We start from the raw sequence: 24,803 nt of genomic DNA on the forward strand, positions 1-24,803 counted from the left end.
CATAACACTGCAGCTGAGTGGATGAGCTACATGCAGTTCAACCCTTGCATATTAATCATGTGTGTTTTTTCTTATCAATCTTAAAGTTATCTTAAAGAGGCGGTCCTTGCTCGTGAACTGTTGCTTTCATGTGAAACTCACCAACTCTGAGTTTGAAGTCATTAAAGGAGTGCTTGTTGATAACATCCAGCTTCCCCACCAAGGCAAATGCAAACTCTACCATGGTCCCGATGTGCATGTACTGCCGGTCGTGCTCCTGGGAAACAACGAGCAAACACAACCAGTTACACATCCAATTCTAGTTGAGAACAAGTTGTGAAAGGTGACAGCAACAATGATTGAGCATGCTTGTAATGTGTGTGATGAGCCTACCTGTGATGTGTACTCAGGCCCAGGTGATGCATTGAGCCCAGTAGCAGCCATGTAAGTGCTGCCAATAGTCTTGATCTTTTCCACACCACTGAATTTAGGTTTGGACAGCAGCTACACACACAAATACAAACACAATCCACAGAACCGCCTTAACAAATGGGACATAGTTTATGGTAAAAGTGATATTTCATGTTTTTATTTTTTTTTAAAAGATGCATATTATATATGCAGTGTATGGATTTTCAAGAAGCACTACTGTTTTTTTCCTCAAGCCTCTCAAAAAAGAAACCAATTCCGAGGGTCGTGAGACACACAGTTCATAGTCCAGTCACATACGCTTAGAAAATCAATGACACCCAGTGGAAAGGGTATCCCGGTTTGTTTCTAGCATCCGTGGTGCACGTGTAGGATGTTCAGGTGTGAGGGGTTATTTACCTCGTCAAAATCAGCAATGATTTCGTTGAGCAGCCTGAGGCACTCTAATCCTTCTTTGTTGACGTCAGATTCAGTGTAGAACTCTTTAAAGTCTGGGATGGAGGCGAATATGACACACACCAGGTCATAGGACTGGTGATACAGATCCTGCACGACCAAATACAGATATTAGTTTGGACAGCTGCAAAACAATGTAATACAATTGATAAGCCACAGACTTCTTAGCATGGATGAAAAACAGGTGACAAGATTATGATGTATTACTTGACAGTATTCTTAAATAAAAACATCAGAGGGACCAGAGAGGCAGACGAAACACAGGCCGTACACCTACAGAGAACAGATCCTGAGTCCTGTGCAGGTCATTTGATATGTTTATGTTTTTATATATATATATATATATATATATATATATATATATATATATATATATATATATATATATATATCATGATTTAGAATGATGAATTAAACTGTTTTACTGGCAAGTCACCAAATTCACTTCAATGTTTTGTCATTGTTATCGGAAATTAATCTTTCTTATACTACATTATAAGGTCCAGTTCCATTTAAAAAGTTATAATATTTAAGTAAGTACCACATGAATGTAGCACTTAATATCTGGAAAACAGCCAAAGACTTAATTTATGTACTTTTTACAACTTTAATTATCTAATGCACACTCTGGTTTTGGATGCTCCCCAGTTTGAATATTACGTTTGTGTGTCTGTCAATTGACACACACACACACACACACACACACACACACACACACACACACACACACACACACACACACACACACAGAAAATGCATTTCTTGTAGGTTTTAGAGTGGATTGAAAATCAACATAAATAGCAGCAAAGAAATCAAGTATGTACATATTTCAGATATATTGGACAATATGGAATGAAACAGATTATCTTTGAGGTAAGCTGCTTTGAAATGCAGTGAATTAATATAATCTTGGCATATTGCCACTGGTACTCCAGGACCTCTGTGAAACCACAATACATAATGTATGTCCTGCATCCATTTGTCAAAACACAATTTGCATGATCCTTCATAACTTAAAAAAACATAATGGCCGCGCCCACCTCATTCTTCCAGTTGCGTGCCAGGAAATGTTCTGCAACGTGTGCGGGCAGAACATTCTCCAACAAAACCCGGTTGAGGTTCTCCATGGTTTCAATCTCCTCACACTCCTTCTTGAACTTGTTCTTCCACAGAAAGTCTAACCTACAGTAATATTCATTCTGTTACAAGAGGACACAGAGGTGAAGAGCCTGAAGGCACAGCTTGGTTCCATCAAGTCACAGAAACAAACAGAAACAGCTACACAAGGACAATTCCACCAACGCTTGAAGACAGAAGAGAAAATGAAACACCGAAAAGAACGGAATACAAATTAGACACGATTGCAACAAAAAAAAATCTCATTTACAGATGTCTGTGTGTGGCTTTATCAAAAATACACTAGCACTATCCTCACATTTTCCCCATTACGTGAGACAGAAGCCATCAGCATTTACAGAAGAAGAAGAAGTTCCCAATGGAAATTAAAAGTGTGTCAACCAATTTAAATCGCACTAAATAATGCATGTAGCACGTACACTTAGTGTACACTATGATGCCAAATAGGTGTCCGTGGGATGCTGCTGATGTTCTTTTTGTAGGTGTAGTATCAGTGTAGCAGTGTGGATGCATGTAGTAAAAGGTGGTGCTTTTGCTTTGCTTGTATAGCCACTTTTTCCAGCACACTGTAGAACGCCGGGGGGATGAGCTGCTTTCCATTTAGTGATAAGCTCTGATAGAAAACAGAAATATTACTCTTCTCTCACTGACTCGCAGCGTGCTGTCAGTGACACAACCATACACATATAGTACACGTGCACACTCTGCATGTACTATATGGCCTACATGTACTGTGTTATATAATGTATGTCACTAATAGCTCAGAGTGTGTGATAAAAATGCATAGGGTCTGACAATGGGTTGTTTATTGTTACTTTAAATAGACGTTGATGTTAGTAGTTAAGACTGTACCGTAGCTCCAGAGGACCGTAGTCCCACTCAGGTACAGCGTACACCCTGTAGTGTGGCGTGAACTCTAAGAAGCACACTATGGAATGATTGGTCTCTGGTCTCTGCATCTCCCGGTTAGCAAATCTCAAAAAGTCCACCTGTGTAACTTCAGACTTGTTGTCAATCATTGGCCAATCGTGTCTGAAGGTAGACTCGACCAACTGATCTCACGATGCCAGTGCACAGTGTGTGTGGCACAGCAGCCCGGAAGCTTTATCCTCTCTATTTCTGCTATTTCTTTCCCCAAGCTCTGCGGTTATAAAAAAGGCACATCGGAAATCTAATTGCCTCCGCATTCACAGGGAAACTTCTAAAAGCTGGTCCGGGTGCTTCATGAGAAGCTGGACAGGACATCAAAACTCAATTGTGACCACACAGTATTGTGGAATTGAGGAGTTGTGGAGCGTAAAAAAAATATAGAATGTGCTTCTCACAATGCAGTCTGCACCTTTCACAGGCCAACAGAACTAAGTTAGTGGCGACAAAGACACACAGGAAAATAGCTTTTGAAAATTGTTTGAAAATGACATAAAAATAAATAAATATATATATATATATATATATATATATATATATATATATATATATACAGTATATATAGAGAGTGCAATGGTGACGTTTCAGAGCTGTCAAGGGGAAAATGTGCAGACGCCAGATGATAACATCATTCAAACTATTACAGTGTGGACTTACCTGTCTGGCAAGTACAAGCAGAGTGATGAAGAAGATAAAGAGGGAGATAGAGCCCATAGTCTTGAGGTCTTTGAGAACTCCTGGTCTTGAAGGGCAGAGAAAGAAGAAAGATGTGTTCGTGTATGAAGGAAGAGAGAGACGGAAGAAACAGATAAAGAGTGACAAAAGAGAGATGAGAGTAATACCATTTAATTAAACAATTCAAATCACAAGCTGTAGTCTATGCCATGTGTCACATGATTGGTTAACAGAGCATTTTTTTCCAAGCTGTCACTCGGTTAAGACTGTCACTTCTGCTTTGCTGAGACAAGAGCTTGTTTACTATCTGCATTCCAGCAGCGGAGCTTCCTCGCCAGGGTGCATTCACAAGGAACGCTTTTTCAAGAGGCATTAAACAACGAGATGTTCGCCATCTGCAAAGACGAGGCACCGTGAATACACATCCAGCTCTTGTGCTTCCACCATCGTAAAGCTAACGATAGGACACCAGTCCAGGGCAACCAAACAAGATACAGGTATGTATTGTCCTGTGCATGCAAACATATACTAATATGGCTGCAGTTCATGCTCCAACGCTCCTTAAGCATACCATACGACAGCAGTCGAGTTAAATAAATGAACGATGCTCATTCAAATGCATAATGAAACTGATTCTTTACGTCTTGAGTTTGAGCTCTGAATGTGTGATAACACTCCAACAGGACTGTTGCATCCTAATTTCTGCAAGCACATTTTGCATATTAATGGACACTTCGTCTTATCTAGGGCAGCTCAGCAGACAACTGAGAAAACAGCCGGCAAGTTCTGCACTCGCCTGGTTCATTATCTAATCAATTCTTTACACAGAATCGAGGGCAAAGCCTGAAACCGTTTTCACATGCAGATACATCGGAGACGGAAAGCACACAAACGTGTGTGTTGAAGCATCATTTATTTAGTTTCTGATGAGTTTTACAACTACAGAAATGACCAAAGCTTTTGGCCTTACTGCTGCTTTTATGTTTGGAAGGTTCGACCGCATGCTCGGCTTGCCAATCTCGACTTCATAGCGTACTGTCTTGTCCCATTATCAAATAGAGTCTTGACATTGAACAAGAACATACATAATCACACATTACATATCTGTGTATGACAAAAAATACCAAAGAAAACAAGACGTTATTCATTTAATTGCATATCATTTTGTTACTGATTGCTATTGAGAAAAGAAACATTGCCATTTTGAAGACATATGTAACAAATGGCATGGCACGGTTTTTAATGTGGGTCGGCTTGGAACACAGTTATGTTTCTGATGAGGGCGACATCTGATTGGCTACAGATAGGTCTATGTTGAAAAAAACGCATTTGCGAATCCGGCCACGGCAGGGGAGTCTCAGAAATCCCACACACACACAAGTGGAGCAATCCACAAACACATGCAGTGCGATCTACAAATAAATACATACATATCCAGAAAAAAATAGAAGAATCCACATAGAAATGCAGAAATGTATTTGTGATTTTTCTTTTACATTTATATAAATCGTAATTGATTTATGTCCGCATCGGAATGTATTTGTGAATCGTTCTGCGTGCATTTGTGAGTCTAATTTATTTGTAAATCCTTCTGTGTGCATTTGTAAATCGAACATATTTGTAAATTGTTCTGTGCGCATTTGTGATTCTTTGTGTTTGCATTTGTGAGTCTCTCTGTGTGCATTTGCAATTATTAAGACTGATCTGACCCCATAGCAAACTGAATCACTCACGAGAGTACGTTCTCTGGGACTGTGACCAACACTGTGTGGAATGTTTGGGCTTCACGGGAGGCGACACACCTTAAAAATCCATTATGCTATTTCAATAGCTTTGGACCAAAAAAAGACTTATTTCCTCTGCTGGCAACCAGACAATTTCACTTTAATTGATGATGCCATCTGATGATGCAGTTTTGAAAACTTTGTTTTTGATATTACATTCAAAATACTTTAATTTGCAAGTAGGGCTTTAAAAAATTAATTAACATAATTATCTTAATTTTCTCGGAAGGCCACAGTGGGTGTTGTCTATAGAGCAAGTGCAAGATGTGTCTGTAGTTCAGTATCTCTTGGCTGAGTGCACAAAAACATTGAGTTGCGCAATATCATGAACAAAAACAAAATCTATTTCCTTTTATCCATGAATATAATATAATATTAATGAAAGTAACCAACTAATATTTTTGTACATAACATTTTAATATGTCTGATTGCTTAAAATTGATTTTCTGAATATTTTCCAGCAGCCCACCCCTCCATAATATATTGTTGTCAAATCAACAGACTATCAACAAACCACATTTGGAACGTAGCACGGGGGCATCTGCCACTACTTGTCTCCACATGGCATGTAATGTGCGACATATCCGAGGGCAAGACTTCTCCATTACAATGTCTAAAAGAAACTGTTTTTATTCCTTATTACCTCATTATGCTGTTCATCCTTATTAAGCAGCTGCTTTCCTGAGTTGTTGGTAACAGAGCAGCCTGAGAATGAGAATGTGGTGTGGAAAAGAAAATGGAGATACACTGAGAGGGGCGAACAGCTGAATCAGTGTGGGTGAAGAACAGTGGTCACTGGAACTAATGACTAAAAACTGCTGTTGGTGGTCCATGCTTAATCCTCGATCAGAGTTGGCAACTTGTATTTTATTATCATCCATTTAATGCGTTTCAGTTGATCGTTAAGTCTACGCAGACTACATTTTCTATTTTTCAGACTTATTGGTTACCTACATATTTTTTGTGTGTTTACCAAGCTGTCAGAATCTCAGCAGAAAATAATGTTCAATTAACCAACTGTTGCTGATCATTATTACACACACTCTGTGTAATATATGCAACATTAGCATCCATTGATCAATGAAGTTACAGCCTCAACCAACTGTTGGTGCGGTCTGGATTCTTTTAACGCTAATGAATGTTCAAGGTGTTCATTGGTTATTTGATGCTATGTAAAGGGGGTGTAATGTTGTGGTTGACAACTGCGATCGACAGCTGCTCTTTGAGAACATCCTATGGTTCATAAGTCACTGACTGTGTCGCTAGCTAGCTTAGCAACATTCCCACCGATCCGCGTTCGGACCGCCATGTGCGTTCATATCAAACACGCAGATGGCAAAATCATGAGTACATGTAACAGAACATGCGTCAGTTTGATCACAACTGTATTTATAATATTATGTTTAGTTGTGTCTTTTTGGCTTAACACCGTGGTGCTAACTCCTGTAAGTACAGCAGCTAGGTGACTCTGAAACAAACAATATGTGGACCAGCTCACGATTGGCTCGGGCAGGTGTATGAGCTGTATCAAAAAAAAGCTATCCCTCTACATGATCGGATACCAGAGCGGTATTCTGTCACGTGACTGCAAAATTTGGGGACGCCATCAATAAAGCAAAACATTTCTAAACTTCCCCCATTTGGTGTCAGATTTGTTTGACAAATGAGAGTAGGCCTACAGAACAAGTGATTTAGAAAGAAGATGTGCATTTTGTAGCAGACAAAAAAAAAGAAACGAGTGTAGGCTATATTTAAAATCATTCATCAAGGTTCTGTGGTTTCTCTTCTTACTAACAATATAATAAATCTCCAGTCGATTTCCAGAAATAGTCATATCCTATTGTCAAATCTGAAACACAATGGAGACTTATACATTACTTGGTCTGTAACTAACATGGACTTGCATTTGTATTTCCGATATTTCAGCGACACAAACCCTATTATCATTCAGTGCAGATGTCACAACACTGACATAACATGGACCTTACGGAAAACAAGAACAACAGGCTGTAGGGTGAACACTGACTTGATTCGTGATTAGACCACAATGCAGTTCAGCCTAGGGGCCTTCATGCAATCATGAATTGTTTGCTTTTTGGTATCATCCGTCTAATCTGGTGATACTAGATATTGACAAAAGCAACAAATCTTTAAAAGGTTACGACGCGTATCTGAAAAAGTAGCACGCCTATGCCGCGTTAAATGGTTCCGGCACCCCCTAGGTGCCTCCACTTAGAGCTATTATTGACTTGACTAACTGGAGGACCTTAAGGTAGACCTTCTTTCGCTCGTTTTTCTGAACATCATGGTTTTCCATTCACTCCAAATCCCACAGGTTTAATAGCAGATGGCCATTGTCTCAACATAACATAATCGTTTCTCTTGTCAGCCTACCTCAACACCCTCTCTTCATTCACCCTGACTCTCTTGAACCGTATCTGTTTGTCACTGTGCACTTACCTGTCCAGGCTTTCAGTCTTGTAGAGAAATCTGCTATATTCATCCAGCAGAGAGGCATGTGTTTGTAGAATAATGACATTGTAAACCACAACAGCTGTCAACATGATAATCATCTTCAGCTCGTAGTTTATCCTCAGGAACACAGAGCAAGAGATGAGGCCCAGAATGCAACTGTAAATTAAATACTAGACCGAAAAAAGGGACAGAAAGTCAGATTGGAAAAAACATCACACTTGAAAAAAACAAACAAATTTGCAGATGATTATATAATCTTTACTTACGGGAAGGTAGAAATTGTTTTTGCCCGTGAAGGCAATTAGTTGTCCATTAGGGGAAAACTTTGTTTCATTGGATGAATTGTAAACAGGAACAGGAGGCAGCAAATTTTCTTCTAAAAAAAACTAGAAAAAGAAAACATGGTCAACAGAATTAAAGGGTTTTTGTCAAATCTTTGGTTCGAGCTTAAAACATTTTTCTTTTTCAAATTCACCACAGAAAAAAAAAGAAGAACGCACACGATTCACAAACACACTCTCCTGTCTGCTTGGTTTTGCACGTCAGCATTGGTAAAGTACAAACTCTTCTAAATTGTACTTGCAGGACGAAAATAGAGTCTTGTTAGATAAGAGGCCAATAGTCACAACCATTCAATAATGTCCTTTAAAGTGAGCCTGCAGGATAAGATGAGGATTGGCTGCCACACTGAGCAAAGCCAAGTTAATTTGGCTCATTCGCCCTTAGCAACTGACCCACGTCAGCCGCAAAACAAGATTTAATCTCTGGAATCGATTTGTGTGAAGGTCTCAAGCAGGGTCCTGACACCGTGCTTTATCACACTACTAGCCCAAAAGCTCAGGCAACTATTTCACCTTTAACCGAGCCTTTTTATTTGTTCCTCTACAGAACTATGCCTCAATCAGATATATCTGAAAAGTGATGGAGAGTAAAAAATTATTGTAAAGTATGATATTCCCTTATCACTACATGCAAATAGGGTATTTACCGTTATGCAGGGAAACCATAATATTTATATTTGAAGAAAGGGAAAAAGAAAACAATTTTTCTGTCGTTATATATAAATAGCCAGGCGTAATAGAGAAAAATAAATGGAAAGCATTCAGATAAATACTGAATTAAAATGCTTGTGTGTCCACAGCCCCCACCCAAGACATACAGTATGTACTGCTGTGAAACAGCATTATTTTGCATTGTTGCAAGAAAGATTTTAGCTATTTCTATATTAAGCACACTCAGTAAGTCAGCAGTATTGAAGTAAGTTTGTTTGATGAATTTGATTTAGCAAAAAATCTAAACATCCCTGTTTCTATCAGTTTACAAGAAGCAAATGTATTAATGTATTGTTGCATTTCATTACCTTCTAATTACACGGCAGTTACTAATAAGGAGGGTGTCATCTCAAGGGGTTGTGATACTTTGTTGCTGGTGAAGCCTAATTGGTGTGACTCCTCCCTTACTGCAGTGCCCGCAGATAAAAGCTTACCATGTTGAAGACTGCCATTATGAGTATTAGAGCTGTGGTTGTCATGGTGAGAGTGATGCGGGGCCATGGCTTGTTGGCAATAATGACTGATGACCTCAGCAGCCACATCCAAGAACTGGAGGCACTTTTACTGCATTGCTGCAGGGACACAAACACATAACAGCACACAATACAAGAATACATGAGTCCAAGAACAACAGAGGACTTGGGAGCTGAGCTATTAAGGTCTAGGGATACATTCAAACAACAAGGAAGACAAACACAAATTAACTAATTACAATATGTATGGCATATGAGCAGGCATGTGCAATAACAAATAAATTATTGGGAAAAACACTGCGAGTTCACTCACTGAAGCACCTATTACTGATTAACTGCTACTTGCCTCAGCGCTGCCAATGAACAAGATCAAGAGGCATCCAATTATATAAAGAGGGGTCCTATCAACGTAATGGTGCATACTGCAATACATTTCAAACTACATGCAATAACTGTCCTACAAAATGACCACTGCAAGTGATTCCATCATACATAATATGATGTAAAAATTGCATTAGAACCAAAGCAAAGCTTTAAGGGGTTGTTAACTAGCTTCTGTCTCCTGCTTCACTAATTAAATGATTATAACTGAAGGCAAAGTGTGTACGTGTCCCAGAGACACAACCCAGCAATATTACCTGACAGGCAAAACACTATATAGCATTAGGATTGTAATATGTCTAAATGCTCTTTATTACGGAGTTATTATTAATACAAAAATTAAATCTTCCCATGCTTCTGCAAATGGTGGCTGGGCCTGTTACAGTCAATTACTTTTCCTTTTGCAGCGCTGCCTTCAGATGAATGTGTTTCATTGTGAGACAATGACGGTGAAAGTACAAATCATTTGCTTGGTCATCTCAGAGCAATATCTGAGCATCACTGGGGCTGAGTTAATGTGACATTTGAATAGCTCAGAAAAATGTGATTTGCAATGCTATAAAGTAAGGATGGCAGACTGTATTATGCACCAGTAGGATTACCACAAATGTAGAGCTAGTGGGGAGAGTGGGGTTTGGAAAACAAAGCATTTGCATGCAATGTTCCCCCTCTAGTCCAGCCGATCAAATAATAATTACTTTAATAAGTAATAGTAATAGACAAAGTAACCTGCAAGCCTTGATTTGATTTGATGATTTCAAGTTACACAGTCACAGAACCATCAAATAGGCATGTTCTACCTTTCGTAAGGTACCTATCGCGATCCGCTGCTTAACAGTGACAAGGTTTCTGCAAGAAATGCTATGTAGGTCACTACCTTACTTTGTGAGTGAGTATGGAAAACTAAGTACAGTACATCCAAAGTGAAGCAAGCAGGTGTTGTTTTACTGGGACTGTGAACATTCAACTGACACCGGTCACACCGTCTGAATGCTATCCAGAATTATATGAGAGGAATACATCTATGAATAAGTATTATTTGGATTTCTACTACTATCTTCAGCCCGTAATTATCAAATGTAACAGAACCACATGATTGGTTTTGAAATCATACAGTCCTTATTCACGATTGTCCATTCAGAATCTACAAATGTGAGTCACTGACTTTTCAAATTATAATTGAAATAGGTACCATGTCTTGTCTTGTGTTAAAATGCTATGTTAGAAATGAAGGAATCCTTGCATTGTTGATCCCCTCTTGCGACATGAGACTGGAACACAAGAACAGGATGTGCTCTTGAAACTGAAAGACACTTGGCTGCAACTCTGTGCCAAGGAAAATACATGCATATTGATTATAGAGTGTAATGTTCCTATTCACAAAGGATCCATGAACTACAGGCTGATTCTTGTTTATTACACTGTGATGGTTCTCTGTATTTTTCCCAATAGTAGACAATGGCATGAACCAAAGCAAAGACTCAGTAATTCTAAATAAAGTATCATTCTAAATAAAGTCAACAAAAGATAGCATGTGGCTTCTCATCATTAGCTATTGAGGGTTGCGTTTTGTTTTTGAGCCTCGGGCAACATCCAGAGGGAAAAAAGTTCAGAGCAAAGCAGTAGATTCTCACGTGGGAAATTATATTGCACCTTTAATACTTATAATACTCATTAATTCATTTATTTGTTTCCCCTCATTCTCTGTCCTTGTGGTGGTCTTTCATATATTTGTATTAGACAGTGATTATTTCAAAGAGCTGAAGTAGCGTTTGAAGCCTGAGACTATCTTCCAGTGGCGAGAGCCAACTGCGGCAATATTGATGCCATTTCAACGGCATTGTTAACAATTCCATTGTTAGAAGATTTTTTTTTGCAGGAGTTAACCCCCATTACATATATCATAAGACTAAAAAAATGAGGTCACCCTTATCTGAATGATTTACAATGCAAAACATACCAACTATGCTGTAAACCACAGAATCCCAACATCCAGTTGAGACTGGTGTGTTTGCTCCTGAAGCATGAACCATAGCAGTGGCGTGCTCAGCTTCTGGTCATGCACAGAGTCGGGATTCATTTTTGCCCAAAGGTAAAACTGAAGGGTACTTAGGCCAACAAGCATGGCACTTAATGGGCTGTTAAGATGACCAGAGGGGCACTTGGACCACTCTTGACCACTCAGGAGCCTTTGTCATGACATTAGCACGAAGGTATACCACTAGAGAGCAGGAAAATGCTAGTTCAAGACAGGTTTTAATAGAAAAGAGAAAGGGCACAACTAAAACAATTGTGTTTGCAGTAAATTACTTTACTTACCAGGAAGTGTCCAATAAAACATATGAGGAGGATCATGGAAAGAATAAGAAAAGTGATTCCAAAGGATATCCCCAAGATAGTTGTCCTAAAAAATAGAAATACAATATCATCAAGTTCAGCAAGTTCATTTCAGTGAAAGTTGAATGTCATTGCGCCAAATGTCATCAGCACTGCCCTTATCTGAAAATGACTTAGTTACAGAATTATGCACAATAATAAATATACTGTTATCCATAACATTTCAGCAACAGTTATTTTACTCTTGTAATACTTTGAAATAGAGCACACGTACTTTGGAAGGACGAGAATCTGCACAATAAAAATGCAGAAAAAGATCAAACAGGCGCAGGTGACATAGTATTTGAAGGCCGGCAAGGTTGTTGCTCTGTACTGAAAGGATAAAAAAAGAAAGTCAAGTTGCAATAAAAGGCTTTCAAACTAATATCCAAGCAACTTCAAACGCTTCTCAACTGTGCACTCAGACACCACCCTGTGCGTTACAAGAGTTCAGGGTAACGACATGTTCTGTAATACTCTCAGATACATCCGCTGAGGGGTGAATGGTGCCAATGCACTCGTACTGCCTCTTACTGTACCTCCTTCTCCAAGGATTTGTTGTGAAAGAATAACGATATTCGTTGAATGTCTTCGGACTTGAGCCACTGCCTGTAAGCATAAAGGCATAGTTATAGACCGGATGAAAAGGAGAAGACGGGCACTGTTAAACGTAATTAAGATGCGTTAGTACAAAGAAAATGAAGATTGAATTTTAGATATTATAAACAGTGACATGAGGCAGGTATTCAATATCATTTCCACACAGCACATGCCATCATTTGCTTTAATGTGCCATGTTTCATCAGTTTGGGTTTTAGAAGACCTTTTGCACTTTATGTATTGTATTTGTCTGCACAATTATTATACAAAGAACTTTGTAATTTTTTTCTCTTACTTTTGCGAATTTATCCCATCAAAGGTCCTGATCATTCTCTCGTTCAGTTCCTCCTCAAAACGTTTCTTCTGAGACTTTGTTCTTTAATGGGTAGCAAGAAGAAAAGGAGACAGCGCATCTTTTAAAGTTCACAAAATGTTCGTCACACACATCAAAGCCTCGAGCAGAAGTCGAGTCTTATTAAAGATCTTGTCGTGTGTCACTGCACTGTTTTGGGATGAGGATAATCCTGACAAAGAAAATTGTGCCGGAGCTGTAAAATGAGCAGCTTGCCTTTCTGATCTCCTCTGGAAGTGATACTGCCCCATCGGCACATCCTAGACACAGAACAAGGGGAGCGAGAGATATGGGTTACAAGCTGAACTTTCCCATCAACTCAATCGCAACATATGTGTCGAAGAAATAATGACATACAGCTGTGTTGATCTTCCCATTCTCATTGGTCATGCTGTCTCTGTGGTGCAGGTTGGCAAACGGCTTGGCGGCTCCCCAGGACTCAAGGTAGCGGGTCATCCTGACGGAGGCTCTCATCTTCGCTCCGTCCACAGTGTGTCTGGAACGGTAATAATTCTGGGGGCTCCGGCGCTCCACCTGGACAAACACGGAAAACAGCGTCATTTTGTTGCGTTTTATTCAATGTCCAACGTTCATTTCACCGAAAGTGATGGATGTGCTGCAGTACCTTTGGGTTGATGACCAGATAGGTGATGACTCCATGCTCCTTCAGGTAAGGGTCTCTTTCTTGCCCATCCCCATCTTCCACCTTATAGGCACCATTCAGGTGCTCCAGTGTCACTGAGGTGATGTGGACTTGCCTGGCAAAGAACAGTGTTATCAATAAATGGACTGTTTTTTAATAGAAAGATTGTATCTGGGTATTTTGTATTCTGGTATCTTTCAGCAAGATTTGACTCTAACCAAACCAGAACAAACTGAAACAGAAGTGTCGTAAAGTAAAGGTATCAAAGAAGTTCTGAAAATAACAATAGAATGCAATGTTACCTTATACAAACGCTAACAAGTGCCTTTTGTTGTCGAACGTCCAGTTCACTCACCCGGGTACACCTCCTGCTTCCATATGGTTGGCCAGCGTGACATCATGTGACCAAACATCATATTGCCATTTCTGAAGTCCAATCACTCCACACAGGACATTCCCAGAATGCACACCGACGCGCATGTTGATATCAACCCCAGTGGCATCTCGCACTTTCCTATCGTGCAACAAAAACCAAGTCTGACGAATGTGGAGCAACAGAAAATCATCACTCACACACACACACACACACACACACACACACACACTCACACACACACACACACTCACACCATATACCTCGTTAGAAAAGTGATGCCTCTTTCTGATCCTAATGGTCCTGATCGTTCTCTCTCTCTCTCTCTCTCTCTCTCTCTCTTCCCCCCCCCTTTGCCCCTGTCTGATGGCCACGGGTGAGATGGGATCTCACACTGACCACCACACACACACACACACACACACACACGATGCAGCTAAATTGGCAATCAATAACAAGTCTAACGCTTATGGTGAGCAAGTGCTTATCACAATTACCGGTAGGGATATTTCAATACATGTAAACACTGTGTTCAAAGACATATCTGGAAATCTTGAACAATCTTTGAAATGCAGGTAGTAAAAAAATAGTACCTACAATTTCCAGAAGTGTAAAGAGACTCTTGAGAGTCTTCAGGTCGTAGCTGAGTTAACGGACACAAGAATCAGGATTTTTTTTTTTTTTTTTTGGTAAGGCAAGAGGCATTTAATTTCTGCATTTAGTTTTCATGTGGTTGGAGTTCAGAATTTATTTCCATCCATTTAACTTCTGGATTTTTTAACATATTGGACAAAGCACTGCAGAGTTGAGGGATGTTTGTTTGATTAACTAAGATGTATTTGCTTTAAAAAATGGGACTGTCTTTCTTCAGCAGCACTTGTTATGTAACCAGCACTTACTTGATGGCCTCACACATGTCCAGACCCATTTTCACGCAGTTCTTTGCATGGTTGGGCAAAGACTCTGGCAGGCCGGACACACAGTAGTAACAGTCGCCAAGGATTTTGATCCGCATACATTCATTTTCCTGCATATAAAAAGGTCAGATAAAGGTCCCATTGACAGACAGAACAGGCAGTTTTTACATTCAACATTATACAGGAGCTAGATTTTATTACGCTTTATTACAAAATAGAAATCTGTATTTGTATGATTGAACAGAAAGAAGCTCTTTCTCTAGGATGTTGAGAGGCTGCTATCGAAACCTGATAACAGCCTGTTTAACTGCTATACTTAAGGACAAATATGTTTACTGTTCAAATGGTGTGACGGTGAGTCTGATGTGGTAGAGATGTATCGTTTCGCCCCAAATTAAGAAGCAAAAGTAGCACTTTGTTAGAAAGTGTTCATAAGTGACAAATAATGAAACGTTTACCTTGGCAATTTGATCAAATTTGCCAAACAGCTCATTCAGCATGTACACCAGCTCTCCAGGTGAACAGTCACTGGCCAGCCGTGTGAAGCCCACAATATCAGCATAGAGTATACTAGAGATGGGGGGGGGGAATCAATATACTATTATGTAATGCTTTAATGTCTTCCAAGAAAACTCATTACTTTCAAAACCATGGATACACATTTGGGCTGCTCTCTATGTAAATATGTACTCTCATAATTAAGCACACGGTGTGTGTCATATATGCGTCTCACAAAGTACACCGCAGTACTGCTTGGGCATATAGGTGGTGTTTAAAATTAAAAAAAATACATGCCTGACATTAGTGTGTCTCTGGACATAGAGGTTGTGGAAATTGTTTGTGTTCTCAATCTGGCCGAAGTTTGGGCCCTTCAGTCTCTGGATGATCTCGGCTTTCATCACGCGGGCGATGTGAGCTGGCAGCAGAGACAACAAGAGACGCTCCTGTAAACAGAAGAAGAAGAAGGAGAAGGAGAAGAAGAAGAAGAAGAAATCAACATCTGCAATATATATTACATGGTTTCATAGAAGAAAGAGCAAAAAGAAAGTTCATTTGTTTAAACCTTCAGAGAATTTCCTCACAGAGATTCATTGCTTAGAACTATATACAAATATAAACAATAAAGTTTTGACTTTAATAACAAAATATTCTGAAGGATTCCCCTTTGATGACAGGAGACAACAAGCTGTCGCCATCTTATAGCGAGACGCAATGAAAGCTTAATTGGGCATTACGTTGTGTCAGGTTGACTAACTTTAACTCAAATTAATTATCCATGTCAAAAAGCCACCTGAAGACAGACTCAACCGTTATTTAGCTCACAACTGTTCATTTATTTCGTGGTAGCTTATCTGTCTCTCAGGTCACTGTAGGTATTCCTCTCAGCTAACCTGCACAGCCGTAAAGCAAATAAAAGCCCTCTTAGCTGAAGACGTTCAAGATTGTAGAAAACTCTTAATTAAGCCAACTTCAACACGTTTTCTGCACCGTTGATCATCTCCCTCCGCCGCTGCTGAGGCGTTGAGGGTTCCACGTGAACCACGATTGTGGCTGCCAACAAAAGCTGCCTTGGCTCTGGGTTTAGGATGATTCACATCGTCCCACTTGGACCACTCACACCAAAAAAATGTATGCACTCACTGTACTGCGGGGGCACTTTGGATAAAAGCATGCAGCAAACAGCATACATTATGATGCCCAGTTACTACCATCTGTCGCAGGCAGCAGTCGCTCTTCAGGGCTTCTGTGGAAAAAGCTCCACTCGAGGCATTTTCAGCTTCACTCGTGGAAGTTGTAACAACACAAGCTGGGTTCACCACAGGGACAACCAGCTCCACCCCACAACAACAGCTGGATTCATCCTCATCTGATACCTCATCCTTTTGTATCCAAAAGCGATAACTGCAACAGCTATTCCAAAACAAAGCTTCATCCCAGGCTCAACGTACAGAAGCAGTGAGATGTAATCAACACTTTGCTTCACGGGAAGCCGCGCTGCTGGTAGGCGGCGGCACCAACCTCTCGGTTCATCTGCATAATTGGACTAACCTGTTCCAACGTTCACACGTGGAGAAACTGTAAGCATCATGAATAGATTAATACATTATTCCTGTCAATTGCAGCTGCACACGAATAGCATTCAAACATTCTTTTTTTTTTTTCTCATTTCAAGGGGGTTAAAAATAGAAAACAAATGTGTTTTCATAAAGGAATCCAACAGATGGATGTGGAAAGACAGATTGAAGGAGAAAACTAGGGAATATGTTACTTTGTGTCGTCATTTATTTTCATACGTTTTGTGAAAAACTTATCTTCAGTGTTTGAGATATTGTGTGTGACCCAAACAGCACAGTTAACAAAAGTTGTTTGAACAATGTAATTCTGAAGATGTTGTAATGAATCACATATAATTGCCTAAATCGGCATCAATATCTAATCACTTTCATCCTGCAAAAAAACAAACACACACATAAAAGTGTCAATGGATGGTTGTCCATAGAGTCAATGGAGAGGGACTCGTTTGCTGCAAATGTTCTGATATCTTGTTCATCGACTCTAAACATTTCAGCCAGCAGCCAAAGGATGCTTAGAAGATTTGACTACAAATATTCGAGCACATGCAGTAGGCTCCAGGGAGTCAACATAATCATCACACTAAGTGAGGTCATTAACAATTACCATATTTTATAAAACACAGCTCCTAAATCCTGACAGGAGTCCTTCTCTTCTTACATACACAACATAAACGCCTGCATTATTAGGACCGAGCGCAGGTGTATGATACCTTTACATTGACGTAAAAAAAAACAACAACCAAAAAAACACTTTAAGACGGAGAAAGTTGCACAAACCTAAAATAAAATCATTTTTGGAACAACACGTTATTTGGCTCTGGATTAAATATCAATCTCCATGCATTTACGTTTTGATTTATCTCTCATTTGTTGCCTCACACAAACATAATCTACTGGCTCAAAGGTCATTCACACTTCATGGCCACTTTACCTGTTGTCTCTTCTCAAACTCCAGCTTAATTGGGGACTTGATGCAGTTGCACGTGTCATGATAAGTCTGTTTGAGAGCCAACTCCATCAGATGTTTGTGATACGCCCCCGCCATATTGCCACACATGAAAATGATAATATTGGCCACAATCTGTATGGGAACAGAGCACAGAAAAAGCTGGTATTAGATAAATAGCAGACTGAATGAATCTTCACGTAAAATATATGAATGAGTGACTTGTAATCTGGCATTTAAAGCTGTGAAATAGAATACATTCAACATTACCATCTGTTGGTGTGTGGCCAATTGTACATAAAGGAAATCATTGAGAAAAGACATTTCATCTCGTGGTTACAGTGTGAAGACAATTACACACTTAAGATCACAGATCTGGTCATAGAATTCATGTTTTCACAAGTTCAAATACGAAAACTGAACAGTACTTTCTGCATTATAATTCAATTCAGGTTATTTTGTATAGCCCAATATCACAAATTTGCCTCAGAGGGCTTTACATTCTGTACACATACGACATCCCTGTCCCAGGACCTCACATAGGATCAGGAAAAACTCCCAAATAATAGAAAAAACCCTTTCACAGGGGGAAAAGGGATTTTGCGGCATAGAACCAAGGCTTAAGTAAAACCTCTTAAGTCAGAAATGAGGCAAAAGCTTTTCCTTTAAAAGATAGTTTGGGTATTTTGAAATGGGGTTGCAAGAGATACTTGGTTCCATAGTCAGAGTACTACAGTATTACAGTAGATGGCTGTTTGCCCCTAGTTCAGTACCAGAAAGGAGGAAAGCAACGCACCGCTGTGGACGGGGCAGCAGCTAAATGTATTTTAGTCATCTAAAAGAAAGACCTATAGAAAACTATATGTTATACCAAGGGTATGCTATTTGTTCCAACAACAAACAGAACTGAAAGTAGAACTTATTATACTGTTTTTGTAAAAGGAGTGTGAGGCTTTGAAGAGAACGTAGCTACATTTCACTTTCAGGTAAGAAAAAGGGCTTTTTGACAGCAACATTAAGTGCTGATAAGATTCTAAATTTAGAGCATATGCTGAGAAGGATGATGGGTGTGCCTTTCTTTTAGGTTATTACAGTTACATTTTGCTGCTGCTCTTACCCACAGCAGTAGCTCTTATGTCTAGTACTACTGGCTGTTTCTCCAAAATTGGGTGTGGGCTGTGGTGGAAGATTTCTATGTTTGATCAGGTGGAGAGTTGTGGTTCAAATATTCAATTGCAACAAACAGAGTCTCCGAAGGAATCAAAGTTGTCTTTCCGTTTATTCAAGCTTGCAAGCTGGGAAAAGGGTTCAACAGCCACGTATCTCAGTGAGCTGCCGAAATCTCTTGATTCATACATTGTATTACATCGTGATTTATACAAGCACATGCACCCCCCTCCAGGGCCCACTATGACGACAAACGAAGAAACCGTGTGAATGTCTTGGATAAGAATTGAGAAGAACAAAGAACAGAGTGTATTGGTTTCAATAAGGCATATGGCCATCTGTCCTCCTCCCCATCCTCCCTATTGCTCTGCCCTTGAACCAGTTCACAAAACAACACATATTTTTACCGTCACAGGGCCGACCCTCCATCTTACAGTAGGTAATACACTGAAAATGGATAAGTGCCTTATATAACAGCCAAACTATCCCTTAGGTCCTGGCAACTGAGATCCTGCAGAGCTGCACACTGTATGTAAGGGCAATGTGGCATTCGTTGATTTAAAAAAAAAAAAAAAAAAAAAAACACACATCTTAATACATTTTCTTGTGAATTGGTTATTAAAAGGAAACAGTTTCCACAGGAATACGATGCGTGTAATCTCTGTGCTACTCCTGCTCAGTTGTTCATTGCCTTAAAATAGCATCATCCCTGCATCGGCTTGGCCGTGGCTTGTTCACCCTTAACCCCTACGCTGCTGCAGAGGCTAATGATGAGTCCGGTTCAGGTTCATCGCACACAAGGAGGCCTGTTTCTTAGCGTTATTACGACAAAAAAACACACACCCCACGATAAGCTCTATTTGACCATATAGGCTGCTGTGACAAAGCGGCTGTTAATCAGAGTCACGCGTTGCCCGTATTTATTGTCATAAGTAGTTTTACTAATGAGTAGTCCACATTTCCTGACCCGCTGCAACACACCCTTGTTAATACGCCCGGACTCAGTTTAGTAGAAAATCCAGAGCTAATGCTTGAAATCTGGCACTAAATGATAAGACACATTTATAAATACATTTATTGCCCAATTTATCCCTTTCAGTGTGTTTTTCATCACCATATTTATATATGAGATAATAGCAATTGTATTGCCCCTGCATGTGTGGAACTCTTTGTCTCCACCGCCTTCTTTGAGTCAATATCACCACCATAACAGCAGAGCATACAAAGGAGCACACTGCTGTGTTAAATATGACACATGAGGATAAATGGTTTCTTCACTACACCCAATTTGTGATCTGCGAGAAGTGAAGACTATTTTGTTTATTTTCATTTCAAAACAGCACTTTACTTTCATTCACATCTCATGCGTCCCCATGGCAGCACGACACAGGAGGCTCTATTAGAGAAACTATTAGGAAGGAATGGGACCCGGTGATGACAGGTGACTTCTATAAAGACCCAGGAGCCCAAATATCCTTGAGCTCAATATTTTTGCAATTTAATCCAAAATGTTATGGTTCTCTCCCCCCCCCCCCCGTCACATCCTACAAATATATTTTGATCGCCCTCTTTCATAGTCGGTCACAATCTCTCTCGTTTCCCTGCCCTGTCTCATACTCACCAATTTCCCTTTAACCTGCAGTCTTTCTTTCCAGCATAATTATGATCTTCTTGTCACACTGACCACTGGAAATATGCTGTCTCTCTCTCGCTCTCTCTCGCTCTCTCGTTCTCTCTCTCGCTCTCTCTCGCTCTCTCGTTCTCTCTCTCGTTCTCTCTCTTGCTCTCTCTCTCGCTCTCTCTCTCAAACCTGCAGTCTTTCTTTCCAGCATAATTATGATCTTCTTGTCACACTGACCACTGGAATCTCTCTCTCTCTCTCTCGTTCTCTCTCTCGCTCTCTCTCGCTCTCGCTCCCGCTCTCGCTCCCGCTCTCTCGTTCTCTCTCTCGCTCTCTCTCTCGTTCTCTCTCTCGCTCTCTCTCTCGCTCTCTCTCACTCTCTCTCGCTCTCTCTCTCTCTCTCTCGCTCTCTCTCTCTCTCTCTCGCTCTCTCGTTCTCTCTCTCGTTCTCTCTCTCGTTCTCTCTCTCGTTCTCTCTCTCTTGCTCTCTCTCTCGCTCTCTCGTTTTCTCTCTCGCTCTCTCTCTCAAACCTGCAGTCTTTCTTTCCAGCATAATTATGATCTTCTTGTCACACTGACCACTGGAATCTCTCTCTCTCTCTCTCGTTCTCTCTCTCGCTCTCTCTCGCTCTCGCTCCCGCTCTCGCTCCCGCTCTCTCGTTCTCTCTCTCGTTCTCTCTCTCGCTCTCTCTCGCTCTCTCTCTCTCTCTCTCTCTCTCTCTCTCTCTCTCTCTCTCTCTCTCTCTCTCTCTCTCTCTCTCTCTCTCTCTCTCTCTCTCTCTCTCTCTCTCTCTCTCTCTCTCTCTCTCTCTCTCTCTCTCTCTCTCTCTCTCTCTCTCTCTCTCTCTCTCTCTCTCTCTCTCTCTCTCTCTCTCTCTCTCTCTCTCTCTCTCTCTCTCTCTCTCTCTCTCTCTCTCTCTCTCTCTCTCTCTCTCTCTCTCTCTCTCTCTCTCTCTCTCTCATATAACCAACAACATGGATAAAATAGAAACATGTATCTGATTCGTATGTTCAGACACTCGGTTCTCCATACACATCAGTTGAATGTATTAAACACTGGATGTAGCTCCTTTATATTTGACAAAAGCAAACATCAGGGGCAGAGGCCATTATTCATGCAAGGCCTGCTGGCTGCCTTCATGTTCACATCTATTCACTGTATTTAGGCCAGACATCCCTTATGCTGTCCACTGAATTCATTGTGTCCTCTCTGAACATTCACAGCACTGAGAGTTATATTCTCCAAATTAAAAGGAATTATATTTCCAGGGCTGGCTTCGTTCATGATTTTATTTTCCATAGAAAGTCGAACAAAAACAGTGTGAACTTTGTGCGACAGAACAGTGTGCAGAGCACAGGGTTCAGACGAGTACACTGAATGACTGAAAGCAGGCGCAAGGAGATGGACTGGGGCTTTTGTAAGCCGCTTTATAAAAAGGGTTTTTCAGCGGTACATCGATTCTATGCAATATTTCATAATCGCACTTTAAATAACCTCAAAGCATTCTCATATTTAATTAAAAATCCATTCATCCTCTCTTCGAGAGTCTGCTAATTAAAAATAGTAGCGCTCAAAACATCAGCAAGAAGTAGTTCTTTGCAATTTTGTAGTACTTCTTTGTGGCAGGTGAGGGGGGGGGGAGGGAGGTTACTCTATTAGCTGACATCTGTTAGACAAGACACTGACAAGAATCTCAAAGGTCAGCAGTGTGAATCATCCGTACCTCACTAGTACCCAATTACAGACAAAAGAGGGGTTAGGTGAGGATGGTCTCTAAAGGGCCTTGAACCCTTATGGTGATTCTGGGATTTTGTAAATCAGAGAGGCCATTATGGCTGTTATTATACTACCATACGTAAAGCAAGACAACTATCTAAGATCACTGATGGCGGACATGTCTTCATGATCCCTTCCACAGAAATGAACGACTGCCTGCGACTCTTTTTTCCGTGTAGTCGGGAACCTTCATCCTGGGTTACATACAATGAAAGCATGTGGTCTCTCATCGCTCCTCGATTTTCAAAGTAAAAAAAAAAAAAGTGAACAACCAGAAACCATATTTGGGTGAAAGAGAAAAAATAATGTAAAAAAAAAAGTAACAATACATCACGGTTGTAAACACTGGAATTCAATATGTCTTAATATGACATGCACATGAATATGGACCGAACGGGGAGCTTTCACCTCTCCAATAAATGTGCCCGTCCAATGAGCCGGCACTGTGAAGTTTGATGGACTTGACAAAGTGGAGACGTCAGTCTGGTTCCTTCTCGCTAAATACCCTCTGGACAGTTTGTATGCACACTCGTGCAATGCGCAACAGTGTGGACATTTATTGGCTGACATTTACAAATCCTCGGTAGGATAGACAGGTGCTTTTTTTTTTTTTTTTCTTACAAATTGCTGATCTGAATGAAAGTAAAGTTAAAAAATCCTACACATCACAGATACACGGAGTGTGAGAATGTGTGTCAGTGTATGTGCCTGTGTGCATGCATGTGTGGGCTTCCTTGGGAATAGTTTGACATTTTGGACTCAGTTTCTCACTGAGCGTAAGATGAGAATATTATTAGCTGCACATTTACTGAACAGACATGTGGTGGATGTTCTTATCTAACTGTTCCTCTCAAGGGCATTGAGCCACAATGTAATATTCTATGTCCACGAGGGGTTTATTTAGCTGTTTTCCTTTCTTTTTTTTTAACCAAGTAAGCAGATAAAAAGAAATGTGTGTTGCCATTCACATATTCAAAATACTCTAAATCTGCCTGCTACAAATACAGTCTTAGTTGTAGAACGTGAGGCAGGGAATCGTTACTTGAAAAAGCTAGGGGCTAAATGTACAACATGTGTGCATCAATAAGTTCGCAGGATCACTTGAAGTATGTAAGACTTCAAGATGCTAGTTCTTCCAAACAACAGATGTTTCAGGGATACACCACATGCACTGTTTCTGTATTGTTCTTCACCAAGTACTTCCCAGCAGATTACAGTATATAAACCAGTGAACTCAATATTCCCAACTCTTTGAGCAACTAATAAAAAATGCATTCAGAGAGATGTTTTTATTTCAAATTCAAGTGAAGTCAAAATAGTAGGTCTGCAACTCAAATGTAGGGATTTAGCCAGTGGGATTCTGAGTTTGGGCCCCGGTTTCATGGGACGGACACTTTTGGACCTAATTACTTGATATATGTTGTACGACCATAAACATCAAGGAGGTAGGGCTTTTAAGAAATTCTTAGTCGTCAAACACTCATAGGATTTTCTGGTTTTATTTAACTCGACAGATCTCTTCAAAGAATATTGCAATAGAATCACTTTAAATATTGTGTTTCCTAGAGATGTATTCATAAGTTTCTTGGAAATAAGTCTTTCAACATGGAAAAAAAAAACACATTACGAATCACAAATTGACGAATAAAACGATCTTGACGAAGACCAAAGCGACCAAGACGTCGACTAATCATCTCAAAGGAAGCCTCCCTACGAGGAGGGGATGAATTCGGTGTGCTACTGTACGCCTCATGGCTGTAGAAAAAGAAACACAATCAACTGCATGTTCTTAGCATGGTCGTTTAACGTCATATTGCTACTGGAAAAAGCTATTTCCTCTCGAATGAAATAAAGCACCGGAAAATAATCTTCCATTCAGTGTCCAACCAGTTATTCAGTCACATTCAGTGTAATAAAGTCAAATTGGCCTTTTTTTTCCCAATTTGCCATCTGATTGAACAGCATGTTGTAGTCCTACAAATCCATCCGCCTCGCCTTGGCAGATGATACATTGACAACTGGAGAGGTCTTCATACCCTCTGACGCATAAGCCTTCGAGCATCTTGTCCCCCAACCTCACTGCTCTTATCTAAAAAGGGACATGTAGGTCTGAGCCGGTCCTGACACAAAAGGATGCCAGAGGAGGAACACAGAGGAGGAACATGTATGCATGCACGCTCTCCGTCTG

At 40.2% G+C, this 24,803-nt stretch overlaps 1 protein-coding gene across 1 annotated transcript in view; it reads right to left on the minus strand.

Moving 5' to 3' along the window:
• adcy2a (adenylate cyclase 2a) overlaps positions 1-24,803 on the minus strand; it is a 49,023-nt gene that overhangs the window by 8,898 nt on the left and 15,322 nt on the right. The window contains exons 4-23 of the mRNA XM_034553600.1: positions 18,036-18,185; positions 15,825-15,973; positions 15,488-15,599; positions 15,012-15,139; positions 14,095-14,253; positions 13,722-13,854; positions 13,454-13,630; positions 13,313-13,356; positions 13,040-13,120; positions 12,684-12,753; positions 12,380-12,477; positions 12,088-12,172; positions 9,349-9,486; positions 8,129-8,248; positions 7,848-8,032; positions 3,586-3,670; positions 1,905-2,063; positions 808-954; positions 373-483; positions 142-256 (exon numbers count right to left, since the gene is read on the minus strand). Coding sequence (XP_034409491.1) covers positions 142-256; positions 373-483; positions 808-954; positions 1,905-2,063; positions 3,586-3,670; positions 7,848-8,032; positions 8,129-8,248; positions 9,349-9,486; positions 12,088-12,172; positions 12,380-12,477; positions 12,684-12,753; positions 13,040-13,120; positions 13,313-13,356; positions 13,454-13,630; positions 13,722-13,854; positions 14,095-14,253; positions 15,012-15,139; positions 15,488-15,599; positions 15,825-15,973; positions 18,036-18,185 — 2,446 coding nt within the window. The remainder of the gene's footprint in view (positions 1-141; positions 257-372; positions 484-807; positions 955-1,904; positions 2,064-3,585; positions 3,671-7,847; positions 8,033-8,128; positions 8,249-9,348; positions 9,487-12,087; positions 12,173-12,379; positions 12,478-12,683; positions 12,754-13,039; positions 13,121-13,312; positions 13,357-13,453; positions 13,631-13,721; positions 13,855-14,094; positions 14,254-15,011; positions 15,140-15,487; positions 15,600-15,824; positions 15,974-18,035; positions 18,186-24,803) is intronic.

The sequence above is a fragment of the Cyclopterus lumpus genome, chromosome 16, assembly GCF_009769545.1.
Source record: "Cyclopterus lumpus isolate fCycLum1 chromosome 16, fCycLum1.pri, whole genome shotgun sequence".
NCBI lineage: Eukaryota > Metazoa > Chordata > Actinopteri > Perciformes > Cyclopteridae > Cyclopterus > Cyclopterus lumpus.